General features: G+C 41.8%; 1 protein-coding gene across 2 annotated transcripts in view; it reads right to left on the bottom strand.

Moving 5' to 3' along the window:
* The window catches only part of USP3 (ubiquitin specific peptidase 3), a 45,040-nt gene that overhangs the window by 9,923 nt on the left and 21,323 nt on the right, over positions 1–13,794 (bottom strand). For both annotated transcript variants that reach the window (XM_082004939.1, XM_082004940.1), the window contains 5 exons: positions 6,709–6,792; positions 4,943–5,024; positions 2,310–2,392; positions 1,309–1,422; positions 142–255 (listed from right to left, as the gene is read on the bottom strand). In XM_082004939.1, the coding sequence (XP_081861065.1) occupies positions 142–255; positions 1,309–1,422; positions 2,310–2,392; positions 4,943–5,024; positions 6,709–6,792 (477 nt within the window). The remainder of the gene's footprint in view (positions 1–141; positions 256–1,308; positions 1,423–2,309; positions 2,393–4,942; positions 5,025–6,708; positions 6,793–13,794) is intronic.

The raw sequence follows: 13,794 nt of genomic DNA, 5'->3' as shown, positions 1-13,794 counted from the left end.
TAAGATCCTTTTCACAGCGTATCTGTGGGCATAGGGGAAAGCTGCATAGAGTATATCCTGCGGATTCAGCAAATTTTAGAGTAGGACACCAGCCATACAAGGTTGCAATCAAGAATATTGTTCTTATTTTATAAAACTTACCTAAAATTTGGCATGATTTTCCAAACGACGTAAAATAAAGACTCTGGACTAAATGCAGTTTGGCTTCCTTGCCATAAAGCACAGAGTGTCTTTCTGAATTCTTCCACCAATGAACTGGAAAGAAAGTAAAAGCTGCTGATTAATATGGGTTTGTGTTATAACCCTTGTAGGTTTCCCAGCTCAATGGCAGAAATATCAGACGTTACTTTGGATAAGATTGTAATGATCGGGTAAATATTCTTTACAGTACTTCAAAAATTTTGCATCCAAAATCCTACCCGTAACATTGGAGAGATGGTGAGGACTCACCTGGAAATCGATCCACCTTTCGCCATTTTACTGTAGACTCTGCTAACATCATCCCCTTAACACTGGCTCAAACAAGCTACAGATTGTGAATCGCCTACTCTGATTTTTTAAGTATGTTCACTTGCAGACACATCCCCACGACTGTATTTTGGCTGGAATTAAATAGCATTATGTCTGGCGTACATATAACTAGCACTTCTTAACCTCACTTTAAACACAGTTACACTGCAAGTGTGGAGCGGCTGAGGGGTTGTTTAGTCTGGAGAAGAGGAGGCTGAGGGGAGACCTTATCGCTCTCTACAACTACCTGAAAGGGGGTTGTGGCGATGAGGGTGTTGGTCTCTTCTCCCAAGTAACTAGTGATAGGACAAGAGGAAATGGCCTCAAGTTGCGCCAGGGGAGGTTTAGATTGGATATTAGGAAAAATTTCTTCACTGAGAGGGTGGTCAGGCATTGGAACAGGCTGCCCAGGGAGGTGGTGGAGTCGCCATCCCTGGAAGTGTTCAAAAAACGTGTGGATGTGGCGCTTCAGGACATGGTTTAGGGGACATGGTGGTTCTGGATTAATGGTTGGACTTGATGATCTTAAAGGTCCTTTCCAACCTAGTGATTCTGTGATTCTGTGAAGTGCTTTCTGATGTCTCTGACTGCTTCCTCCTGCAGCACCAGACCTATAAAAGCAAACTGCAAGTGATGCAAGTTTCTTTTTTTGTACAGCCAACTATTTTTCTACGATTCTGTCCCCCCAGGAATCATATTTCTATGATTCTGCAACACTGAAAGCGTATAGCGGCTCTACTATCCAAGCATTTGCTGTTTTCCATTAAGTTCAGTGCTAACAAGGAACATGCAGCTTACACGTTGTTATCCCCCTGGCTCCTGGTATGGTAAGTTCGCCTGCCTGCCGTCTTCCCGTTCCTCAGCTCCACAGCCGGCAACTCTTTGAAGTAACAGCAGAACTGTTGAATGTTACTGCGGAAAAAGGAAAAAGGAATGAAATCCTTAAAAGGGCAAAGAATAAAAACAATAGTACATATTCTGGAGCCTGTTCTTTGAAATGCATAAACACAACTTCACCCAGTGATAGAGGATGGCAATCACAAACAGTTCAAGATACAAGACATACTGTAACAAATACTCATCTTCTGTAAATGACTGACCAGACCCATAAATATCATCATCATCCCAACTACCTGAACTAATTACATTTTGGCTCTGCTTTGACTAAAAGATACCACAACAGACTGAGGTATCAGAAGACATTCCCTAACAAACTAGACTGCATATGCTGAGGAGGTTAACTCCGTGCCTACTGCCACCTCCAATTCTAACGTCTGCTACCACAGTCCCAGTAATGGAACATAAGAAGCATTTGCCTCAACTCCTGTCAGCAAACCCTGAGTGACGGAAAAGAAAACAGAGACCGGTTAGTCCCGCTAGAGCACCGCTCAGTAGTCTGCCAGTGAAGTCGGCAAATTCAGAAATGCAAAAGGACAATTTTACAGAGCGGCGGTGGTCTTGGCAGCAATTAAATGAAGTCTAGCATATCAGCACCTCACAAACTGTTCTCTTCCCCACTTCCATGACACCCCATCCCTCAAAGCCCTGTCTCTGCTTTCATAAACATCAACATGTTTGAACAGCCCCAGCAAAGAAAGGGCAGTCTCCTTTTCTGCTGAGGATACAGCAGGCTTCCTCTGGAATGCTGCATCACAGGAAGTCCCTCACGCTGCGAAACACAACTTCATGGTGCCTGCACACACCCTTTCCTGCAAAGCCAGGTACACTTTCATACAGTGGTAACTGGCCAAATTCACTTGCCTAATGCAAGAGAGGTGTGGTGAAAGCTTTGGAGGTACCTGAGCGACTGAAGGATTGCATTCATGAAACACGTATTCCCCAGGTTCCGAAGGCCTGTGGCACACAGGGCAGTGGTGCTTCCCTGGAAACAAGAACTGTTAAGTTAAAGAAGGACTTACCATTGCTCCCCACAGAGCTGTTACTGTTACACCAGCATAGATTCAAACAGTAATAAACTACACTGTTTTAAAAGTGCAGTTTCAAAGCCAAAGCAACCACCTCACCAGCTCAAACTGCCTTGAAGCTCCATCTTGACATGAAACCTGTTTCTTACTCAATCCTGTCAACAGAAAACTGTACTACATCTTTTCCTGTGCAAATAAATCTAGACGAGGACAACACAGAGTTAATCACGGGCTTTTAATGCAAAGTATTTGTGTGTATATATGTCAAATATTCACATTCCAATAATGTTCAGTGAGAATTTTGCTAAAGTGCCTTTGAAAAAATGGAAATACCAATCCTTCATCTAGTCCTGTGTCCAGTATGCATAGCGTGGCAGCCTGCAGGTTGTTTTTAAGTCACCAGCACTAGCCTGCTGTCTTGGTGGGGTTTTGTGGTGGCCAGGAGGGTTTTTGAAAGACAGACAATAGCATTTATTTGGGAAAGAAACAGTCAAGTTAGACTGTCCAAAGAAAAAGCCATGTGTCGAATAAAGAGAAGCAAAACGTACACCATTTACAGTCTAGGAGTTTTAACAGGTTAGAGCCATGTCACCCACAGATGAGCTTGCTTTTTGCCAAATAATATTCAGGGTGGGCTGGGAGGGGAGGGATGAGGAAGGGGGACAAGTGTTGCATTTATGGTTTCAAAAATCCCCAACAGTTGGACACATTCCGTTGCCTACAAAAATATCACATTGGAAGTTCATCAAATTTTTGGGCATTCCTCACTGTTGTAACAGAGTTTAAAACTAGACCATCTTTTAGTAGTAGTATCTCAAAATGAACATATTACTTGACGCTAAAGACTGGATGCCTATCCGGGTTACCAAACACATATTCAGGGTGTTCGAATAAAACTACCCCCCCCAAATCTACCACAAACATCACCTCTGGTGAAGAACTAATGACAGCAGGATATTTGTGTATATGTTGTTTAAAAAAAAAAGTATTATTTACATAAGCAATTTACCAATTCAGAAAGTATTGTTTAAAGACAGACCTGTTTTCAAATAAAGGAAGAAAACTTTAAAAGTACAAACCCTACAGTGCCTTTAGCATATTCTTTTCTCGCTCTTGCCCAGGGTGAGACAGCACAGTATTGATGCAAACAGCAGTGCCCTGTCTTCTCTAGATCAGGATACAATGTGCCAACAATAAAAAGATCATCCGTTGCTACGGGCAATACTCAGGTATTAATGAAACTGAGAAAACAGCACAGATTGAGAAGAATACAAGCAGCATTAAGTTCATGCTTTCTAATTCTGTCCTCTCCACATTTAAAATATTGCCTACAATTTTCCTGCTGGTTTTTACTGCGTTTGAGTTTTCCAGACAATGATGCTATGTGTTGCCATAGCAAAAACACCCCACTATTTCTCCCAGGTTTCCTCAGTCACCCCAAGATTGGGACAGTACAGGAAGCATACACAGCACAGAGGACCCTAAATTGAGTGTAGGTAGTAGAATTTTTGAAGTAGCTGCAGACTTTGCAAAACAGCAACTGACTGCTTTGCTCCCACCTCACCTTATTTCCATTCATACTCCTCTCAAGAACTGGTTCTCTTCCTAATCAGGTAATTGTTCCTCATAGCTGAGGACAGCTATTACTTTAGCTCCCTTTGACTACATTGCTGTCCTGCAGCCCCAAGGGCCAAGGAGGAATAGCTCTGCTCTACCATGCCTCCTGGCCAAGGGTGCAAATGAAGCAGTTGCATACAGTTGGGTCAGTATCTCCCCTCTACGTCCCTAAAATCTGGGAGAAATTATGAAGATCAGAAACTCCCTCAACGCAAACTGTGGAAAACAGACATGTGGTTAGGGGCATTCTTTGCCTAGAAATTGTGCAGCTCTTCAGCTATCCAGCAAGGACTGTGTCCTCCTCTCCTGGGTGCTGTTCTGCAGATTTGAAGTCAAAATAGCACGAAGATGAGAGATGGGAGTGAGAAAAGCTTTCAGAATAGTCCACAGTTCCTTTTGAAAGCAAGTTCTACTAAGCTCTTAACAATTTATTAATTTTTTTTACTTTTTCCAAACAATTACTCTCATATCCCCCTAGAAAAAGCTAGTACACCTGCAGCTTTGCCTTCTGCACTGTAAAAAAAAAAAAAGACAGACAAAAACCCTTTGTCTCTCAGAAATGTCTTCTGTCTAGTCCTGTTTTAATCCCACTAGCTCCTTCCAGTTTCACTGATCCCACCAAGCTGAAACTGCCCTGAAGCTCCAACTTGACATGAAACCCTTCTAAAGCACAGGGAAGCTCAAAGTCTAGGTCAACAAAAATGCAACAGGATATCAAACATTCTTTTGTAAGACGGGGCTCTTCCAGGTGTGCGGTCAGGACATGAGAAAGTATACCAAGCAGAATCCAGGTAACTGACTATCCGTATTTCAAGTCTAGGCCAACTATAAGCCTCAACAGGTTTAGAAAAAAAGCCTTACACTCACCGTACCACATCTGTCATACTTACATTTACTTTTAATAACTTGCTGTTCAGAGACGAGTTTTCCAATAGTTTTCTTTTCCTATGTCTGTCTGATGTAAAGGCTGAACTGTTGGAAAGTAAAAGAGGTTACTTACTATAAAAACAAAATATTGTGTGAAATGGACAACAGATAATCACCCTAATGCTTAACATGGTGACTACATCTGCCATCAGTTGTCATTAAGACAGCAAAGAGCTTCCTGATTGCAACATATGCTTTTCAGACTCTTAAAATAGACTGCATACGCACATCCTATTTTGAACACTAATGTCCAAGGTAATTGCATTAAGTTATGCACACTACAGTACGCTCCCTGATGACTGGCCTTATTAGCATGCTACTTGTCACCTAAAATATTGATCTTCTTCCTTAATCAAAAGAATACTTAATACAGAATTTTCCATAAAATACTTCTGTCAGAAGAATCGACTAAGCCTTCAGAAAGACAACTTCAAAAAAAAATCAGGACAAAGTGATGTTATCAAAAATGAAAAGTATCTCGAGTGCTAGCACTTATGTATTATAGCTAACTCCTCTTACCTAAAAACACATACGGTCATAACATTTCTCTAATACTAACACAAAGTTACAAGACCAATTAGCTATTCTTTCCCACATCACTGGAAATTACTGGCCCCTCATAACTACCAGTTTATGACTTCTCTAATCTAATAGCAAAATCACAACTTGTTCCAGATTTGAGGCTGGGCTGTGTTTTGGGGTGGTGGTGGTGTTCCCCCCACACACCTTTTTTGGGGGTTTTTTTTGGGTTTTTTTGTTTAATTAAAAAGCCCTCCAAACATTCAGAAACTGTCATTAAACACAATGAGAGCCCCCACGGTATCATTTACCTCCCAAAGAGTCAGATCTCCTGGACACATTCAAAATACCGATGTGCAGTTCTCATTATGCTTAAGTAACTTTACATCTTAATACATACATGAGACGCCCCTCAAAAAGAGAATGGAAAGTAATGAAAATGTTAGTTTTTACCTACAGAGGAAGTGACATACTTAACTCAGGGAGGATCCAGAGACTTCCCAAAAATCACAGCAGTTTCTTAGCACGAGACCTCTTTGAACTCTGGGGCATTCACATGTATTTGGAAGCACTGTATGCACACATACTTCTACTTACTATTACATAAGATTTCCAAGCAAACTGTGGAAAGACTGTTTGCTGTCTAGCACTGGCCACAGATATTACAGTCTTTGTGATGCAGATGCTACTTTTCAGTGGAACAGTGCCAGATAAAGGCAGAGGAAAAACATGTCTCTTCTGTACAATTCCAAGTTCATAAACCTCCTTAATCTTTTTGTTTGGAAACTAAACTAGGCAGTTAAGATGAAGACTACTTCCACCCATATTTTTGCCTCTATTTCTCTGCTCCAGAAACTTATTCTGGTTTTGACACAATGACGATTCTGTTCTAGATATTCTCTCCCATTTATGTATTAAAAAAAAGACAGTAATTACTGTCTAGGCAGCAAGAAAGTTAATCAGTATCTAAATTCCTATATCACCATACGCTGCTTCTACAAGATTCACTGTATAAGAAACAGATCAGCCAAATCCATTCGTTCTGCACCTCTGCTTCTCAGTGATGAAAAGGGTATTTAAACATACACAGTATCACACACAGAGAAGGACAAACATATATATGTATATACATGTAAAACAGAGATACCACTTAAATGATACAGCATGACAAGTCCACCCAAAGCAGTCTCGATGTAAACAAACTACTTACTTTTCCAAGTTCTGTAGGTGCTCTCTGACCTTCTGTACCAGGCCCAGCTTGGTATCATTGACTACAAAATCATCACAGCGGTAACTGCAAGAAAAACATTTATCAGAACGTGCAAAGGATTTCAATGAAGTATTTCAAAACAGTTGTGCAAGCCTACGTGTGAGAAGCATTGAAGTGATTCAATGGAAGACTGAGCGGGGAACAGGGGAGCACAACACCTACATACTGAGCTTTGTCCCCTTTGAAAACGACCCTATTGCAGGAGAAGGTACAGGCACTATCTTATTGCATGTTTTTTTCTTCCAGCTCAGTACTGCTTGTCCCAATGCAGGATTCCACTTCTACGAAACTTCAAACATACAGTGTAACCAAAAGCTGCATTAGTAGATTATCCATTATCTGATAATATTATCCATAATCTGATATCCATAGAAGATTTATCAGAAAATACCAACTGACATCAAGTAAACAGAATACAAAGTTTTTATTACCATATAACACAGATCAATTTAATACTGTAAAGCTATCAGTAAAACCTGAGTCGCTGAACACACAATGTAAAAGTTTCTGCTACAGAAAAAAGACCAGGGACAATGAACTAAGAGGTTATGTGGTTTGTCCAAAGTAACACCAGAAGTCTGGAGCAACTCGCACCTCATGCTTTAACCACAAATATCACTCAACCTCTCATACAGTTTTTATATATACAGAAACACTTATAAAACTTAAGCTAGTATTTTGAGCTTTTTCAAGGTAAGTGTGCAGAAGTAACTGAGCTGAGAGAGAAGCTGATCCTCCCACTGCTCCGAAACAAATGTAAAGCGAAGCCAAATCAAAATGGCCTCTCTGCAGAAGTAAGGCTTACAAAAGTCTACAATCCTATAACGTACTACGAAGATCTCATATTTTCCAAGAAGCAAAGGTGTTCATTATAATTTAATATTCAAACCGTGGGCTTGTAACGCCTCATGTTGTACACAAAGGCAAAGGTTACAGAACATTTCTAAAGCAGGGGACGAGGGTCTGTTAGGGAATGCTGAAAACCCCCTCACACCTTATTTCACTATTTTGCTGAGTACATGTAAATCCATAGTGCACATGTTGATTTGAAGGAATGAAAGAGTAGCAAAGAAAACTGTTACAAGGAGAACACTGCTGCAAGATGGCATTAACTGCTGCTGCTTTGCTGTATTTTAAATCCCTCGCATTTCTTGCCCTCACAAGAAGAGGGAACACAGGTCCCAGAGTGATGTGGACCCTCTTATCCATATAACACCTGTATAGAGGAGTGGAGTAAAAGAAAAGGGAGGGAAAGGAAGGGCAAAATCCCTTAAAACGAAGAAACAGAAATGCTGCAGTCGGTAAGGAAGCACAGCCCTGCGGAATCCACACCTGCCCATAGGGAAAGCGAGAATTCTGTGCGGCCTCCTCGAGTCCCTCTCAAAGGAGGCAGCCTTACTGCTATGCACAGGAGCTGCAGATGACATTTCACAGTGCTCTTGCAGGGTTAGCCAAGAGCTAGCTCAAGAACTAGATAACCCGTATTCCAGCATGAGAAATAGGATGGTGAGAAAAGACTTAGCACCACTTGCACCAGCTCTTTTGAGAGCACTGCGACAAAAAGGGAGGCAGAGACTTGGTCGCAACCTCCCTTCCCCCACATCCCTCAAAGGTAACTCCGCTCCGAGCAGTCTTTGTCAGCCTAGTGCTTACTGTGAAGAATCAAACTGCAGCTTCAAATTCTGGCAGGCAACTGAACACTTCCTGTGAAGAAAACTAACTTACTTGGGTATGTTTAATATCAGAAGCATAGCTATTTCCCTCCTTTCCCTTTGGCACAAGACTAACTTGGGGGAAGTCCCAGACGACTGGAGGCTTGCCAATGTGACACCCATCTACAAGAAAGGCTGGAAGGAGGATCCTGGGAACTACAGGCCTGTCAGCCAGACCTCGGTACCAGGGAAGATTATGGAGCAGTAAATCTTGAGGGTGCTCACGGGGCATGTGCAGGACAACCAAGGGATCAGGCCCAGCCAGCATGGGTTCATGAAAGGCAGGTCCTGCCTGACCAACCTGATCTCTTTCTATGACCAGGTGACCCGCCCAGTGGACGAGGGAAAGGCTGTGGACGTTGTCTACCTGGACTTTAGTATAAAGCCTTTGACAGCATCTCCCACAGCATTCTTCTGGAGAAACTGGTGGCTCGTGGCTTAGACAGGTTTACTCTTCGCTGGGTAAAGAACTGGCTGGATGGCCGAGCCCAGAGAGTTGTGGTGGACGGTGTTAAATCCAGCTGGCGGCTGGTCACAAGCGGTGTTCCCCAGGGCTCTGTTCTGGGGCCAGTCTTGTTCAATATCTTTATTGATGACCTGGATGAGGGGATCGAGTGCTCCCTCAGTAAGTTTGCAGATGACACCAGGTTGGGTGGGAGTGGAGTGGAGGGTAGGAGGGCTCTGCAGAGGGATCTGGACAGGCTGGATCGATGGGCAGAGGCCAACTGTATGAGGTTTAAATAAGGCCAAGTGCCAGGTCCTGCACTTTGGTCACAACAACCCCATGCAATGCTCTAGGCTTGGGGAAGAGTGGCTGGAGAGCTGCCAGGCAGAAAAGGACCTGGGGGTGCTGGTCGACAGCCGGCTGAACATGAGCCGGCAGTGTGCCCAGGTGGCCAAGGCGGCCAAGAGCATCCTGGCCTGTATCAGAAATAGTGTGGCCAGCAGGAGTAGGGAAGTGATTGTGCCCCTGTACTCAGCACTGGTGAGGCCGCACCTCGAATCCTGTGTTCAGTTCCAGGCCCCTCACTATAAGAAGGACAATGAGGTGCTGGAGTGTGTCCAGAGAAGGGCATCGAAGCTGGTGAGGGGGCTGGAGCACAAGCCTTACGAGGAGTGGCTGAGGGAAGTGGGGTTGTTTAGTCTGGAGAAGAGGAGACTGAGGGGAGACCTTATCGCTCTGTACAACTATCTGAAAGGGGGTTGTAGCAAGGTGGGTGTTGGTCTCGTCTCCCAAGTAACTAGCAATAGGAAGAGAGGAAATGGCCTCAAGTTGCACCAGGGGAGGTTTAGACTAGATATTAGGAAAATTTTCTTTATGAAGAGAGTGGTCAAGCATTGGAACAGGCTGCCCAGGGAGATGGTGGTGTCACCATCACTGGAAGTGTTCAAAAAACGTGCAGACGTGGCACTTCAGGATATGGTTTAGGAGGCATGGTGGTGTTGGGTTGATGGTTGGACTTGATGATCTTAAAGGTCTTTTCCAACCTTAACGATTCTGTGATTCTGTGACTCAAATACGAAACACATCCTCGTTGTCTCAGGTTACTCCTCTGCTGAAGCAGATCCGTGCTTCGTAAGTTAATGAAGCTATTATCGACTTCAGGCACAGCTGGAATTTACAACATCCTTTGTTGCATCATACATCTAAAATGTAGTTCAAAGGCAACAGTATTGCTAGCATTCTTTCAAACCCTGAATCCTTGAAGAGACAACAGACTTGAGAAAGTAAAGGCCCCTGCCACTGAAAGGAGTAAGACCAGTCTGTCCAGGATCTCTGTTGATTTTTGCCTCTAAGAAATTAATATGACACTCAAGATTTCGCAACACTGAACATAGCAGTTATGGGTACTTACGCAAGATCTAGAAATTGGGATAGCTATTGCCAGTAATAGCTTTTTTTTTTTTTTTTTTTAAAAGTTTGCCACAGACTTAGTTAGTTTGGGAGTGGGAAGAAGTCTGTAAACATGCTTAGTTTTCAGCCATGTTTTAAGTAGTGCTGTTCAGCTTTATCAGCCACCTACAATTACCTAATGAAGCGTTCCTGCATTTGCCACTCTCACAGGTCACCACACCTTAAGGACAACCATCAGAGCAAACTACCCCAGCAGCTTTGCTGAGAGATAAATATGGTGCAGGTGGATATAGTACAGTCCGACTCCTCCTTAATGCCAAGCGTGTCCACATCCCCAGGTATATTAGCACAATTACATTACTACTCTAGTTGTGTAGCTACTAATGTTTATAAACAGGAAATGAAAGCAGATGCAAGCTCACTGAAAGTCTCTAAGCCAATTTATTGCTGAAAGATTATTTAATACTTGCTCCCATGCCCTAAAGATCACTTTAACCTTATTTTCAGTCCAATCCCAGTTACACCTTTATGTAAAATTGCAAGTTCGCACTTTCCCCAAGATGGAAGAATAAAACCAAATACATCATTAAACGGCAGGGTCCTTGCAACAGTGGAAAAGTAATTTTAAGATTCACTGGAAAACAAGACAAGCTTCTTCTATTTCTCTTTTTAATGGACAGGGTTTTTTAAATCACCTCTCTTGCAACACTGAGGATTCAGCACTACTACCAATCTATTTTGGATAAACAAAGTAAACAGCATAGGAAGTAGTTTATGCTTTAACAGCTTGAACTTTGTTAAGCCCACGCATCTTAAAGGTAAACTGCCTCGAGATTACTTCCTATATGTGAGGCTGACATTCTAAACATGTTTAATTCATGATCCTCAGGATAATCACAAAACAACAACACACCTTTTTGCATATGGCAGTTCTACAATATGCTTTTAACCACAATTGTACAGAAAAATTCTGTAGTTTGGGGAGGGTCCCTTTGGATTAGCACAAAGTTTTCCTTCCTATACACTTTCTATTTTTACCACGTCTGCTACCTCCAAGGCCTGGTCTTTTCTGGCCTCCTTTGCTGCTAAAATGTCAGCAAGCCAGTGAATGTATGCACCACTCTGGGGAACACTTACGCTTAGTGCTGGCCGTTACAGTAGGTTACAGAACTTCATGCTACTTTTAAAAGCCCTGATTGATTAGATTTGGAGAATTACCAAGACAAGAAAAATTAAGTAAATCCAAGTTTCCTTAGCTGTGCTAACACCTTATAAAAGTAAACAAAGAACTCAAATTTTACTGTCTTGATAAAATGTTTTTTACCTTCTTTAATTTCCACTGACTGTAGAATGCAAAATAATGGCCTTAAGCAATCTCACTTTCAGATGCTCATGTGCTACCACAGTAGCAGAACCACCATCACAAAACCAAAGACTAAAAAAGAATAGAATTTGGTAAAGTCCTTGGCACTTAGCTATTTTTACATCAGCCCTGGGGGGGAACAACATTAGCACAGCCATGTCCCTTTAAGAGATAACAAGGAGGCTAATGGGTCAGAAATCTGACCTGCAAATTGTATCTGGGATTAAACAAACACGGGAAACATATTATGCAAACACATAAACAGGGCAGCCCTTTCTTCTTCTGTGCTAACCAACTGTCGGTGCACTAGCACAGAGAAAACAAATTTACAACAGTCCTCTTTCAGGAAACTAGTTCTGAAAGCAGGCTTCTTACACATACCATTTCAATTCTCATGCACAGAAAAACAACCACTAACACAGCAGGAGAAAGCATCCTGCGATAGCCTGAAGAGAAAAAAGATCTGTACTCCTTGTAAAGTCTTTGTGCTTAGTACTTTAGAACTAACTGAAAGGCTGATCATCTCCAGAAAGTGGAATTCAGGAGTCCTTTTCTCCTCAGTGCTTACGGTCTCAAACATAATTCAGTCTGAAGATTTAGTATTGCACCTACTGTCTCAAAAGTGGTCAGAGAATCAAGTCGTACTCTCATAATAAATTAAAGATTAACATTCTCTCAACTTTTCCACTGTAAAGACTGAACAGGGAAATAGGAGGAGGAAGAAAGATCAAAACCCTCTGGAAACCAAATCCCTAGTTGCCCAATAGTTAATGATACCTCAAAAGCATGCCTGTATTTTTTCAAAACATTCCCAAATTCATAAATACAACAAAAACCTCATCTCATGTTAAAAAAATAAAAATTAAGCACCATCCCCCACCAGAACTGAAACATTTTCCTTTCAAAGCTACGTTGAAAGCTTGTGATCACATAAAAGAAAACATAACACACCTAGACTTCCACACTGAAATGCAATTACAGAACACTGCTTGATCTGGTTTTGGTTCACAGCAAGACTGCATGTGAACTACAAACAAAATTCAATAAACCATGGTAGCTTCAACAGTCACACGGTATTTATTCCCCTTGGACACAGCTAAGGCAAATCCTGGACTGTGACTCTCATGACTGCATGAAAGTTTATGACATGGCCAAAGAAAAGCAAAGAATTCCATAGCTTCTGCTCAGAAAAGAGCCCCTGCAGGCCTGTTCACTATCATGCAAGCTAAGGTACAGAGTAAATTGGGATCCATAGGATAGAAATAGAAGAAGAGTATTCTTACTCAACTCTGTGCAGTAAACAAAACTGCAAATACAAACATAAAAGCCAACACTGCATCAAAATATCTCCATTATTTTTACAGTAGAAGTAAAATTCAATTAATCTTAGGATGGTGTTTTCTTGACTTTCAAATTATTGAGGTTGCCCACATTGCTAGCATAAAATATTAATCCTTAAAGTTCACTTAAAAAGAAATGTCATTGCATAAACACAGCACTGTCTACTGGATTCACATCTACACTGAAGAAGCTAACAAATTACATTTCAAAATTCAATCTCCACAGTAAGTGGTTATGACTTGAATTCACCCAACTATTTGCTTTAACTGCCAAGCACTATTTGATAGCAGCCCCTACAGGGCTGTCTGAAATACAGGGGCAAAAGCTGGTCTTGAAAGCTTTCTGCTTCATCTATACAGATCTAAGCTCTTTTTCTTTTTATTTCTTTTTCTTTTCCACGGAAAAAGAAAAAATGGGTGCAATAACAGATCCAAGTATCTTTTTCTGATTATCTAATGGGAAAAAACTGAAGTATCCTAAATGAAAGCAAAGATACACTTCTCTTGAAGCTTGTTCAGCTTCACCCTAGCACAGGGGAGTTATAATTTGCTAGTGAATTATATGCAAGAGGAACTCCCCAATGCAAAGCTCTCTACAGTTCCAGTTCATCCGTAGATGACTCAGCCTTCTATCGTCTATCAGAAAAGACATCATGTGCTAAACTGCTTCTCATCTGCCCTACCACAAGTACGCTGCGTAACACCAGTGAGCTTCTTAAGTGCCTGCCTACTTGCTCCTCACAAGCATCGTTGGTT

Source organism: Phaethon aethereus (assembly GCF_964289735.1).
Source record: "Phaethon aethereus genome assembly, chromosome: 12".
Taxonomy (NCBI): Eukaryota; Metazoa; Chordata; class Aves; order Phaethontiformes; family Phaethontidae; genus Phaethon; species Phaethon aethereus.
The sequence above is the reverse complement of the archived record's forward strand: the minus strand, read 5'-3'. Positions and strand labels throughout refer to the sequence as shown.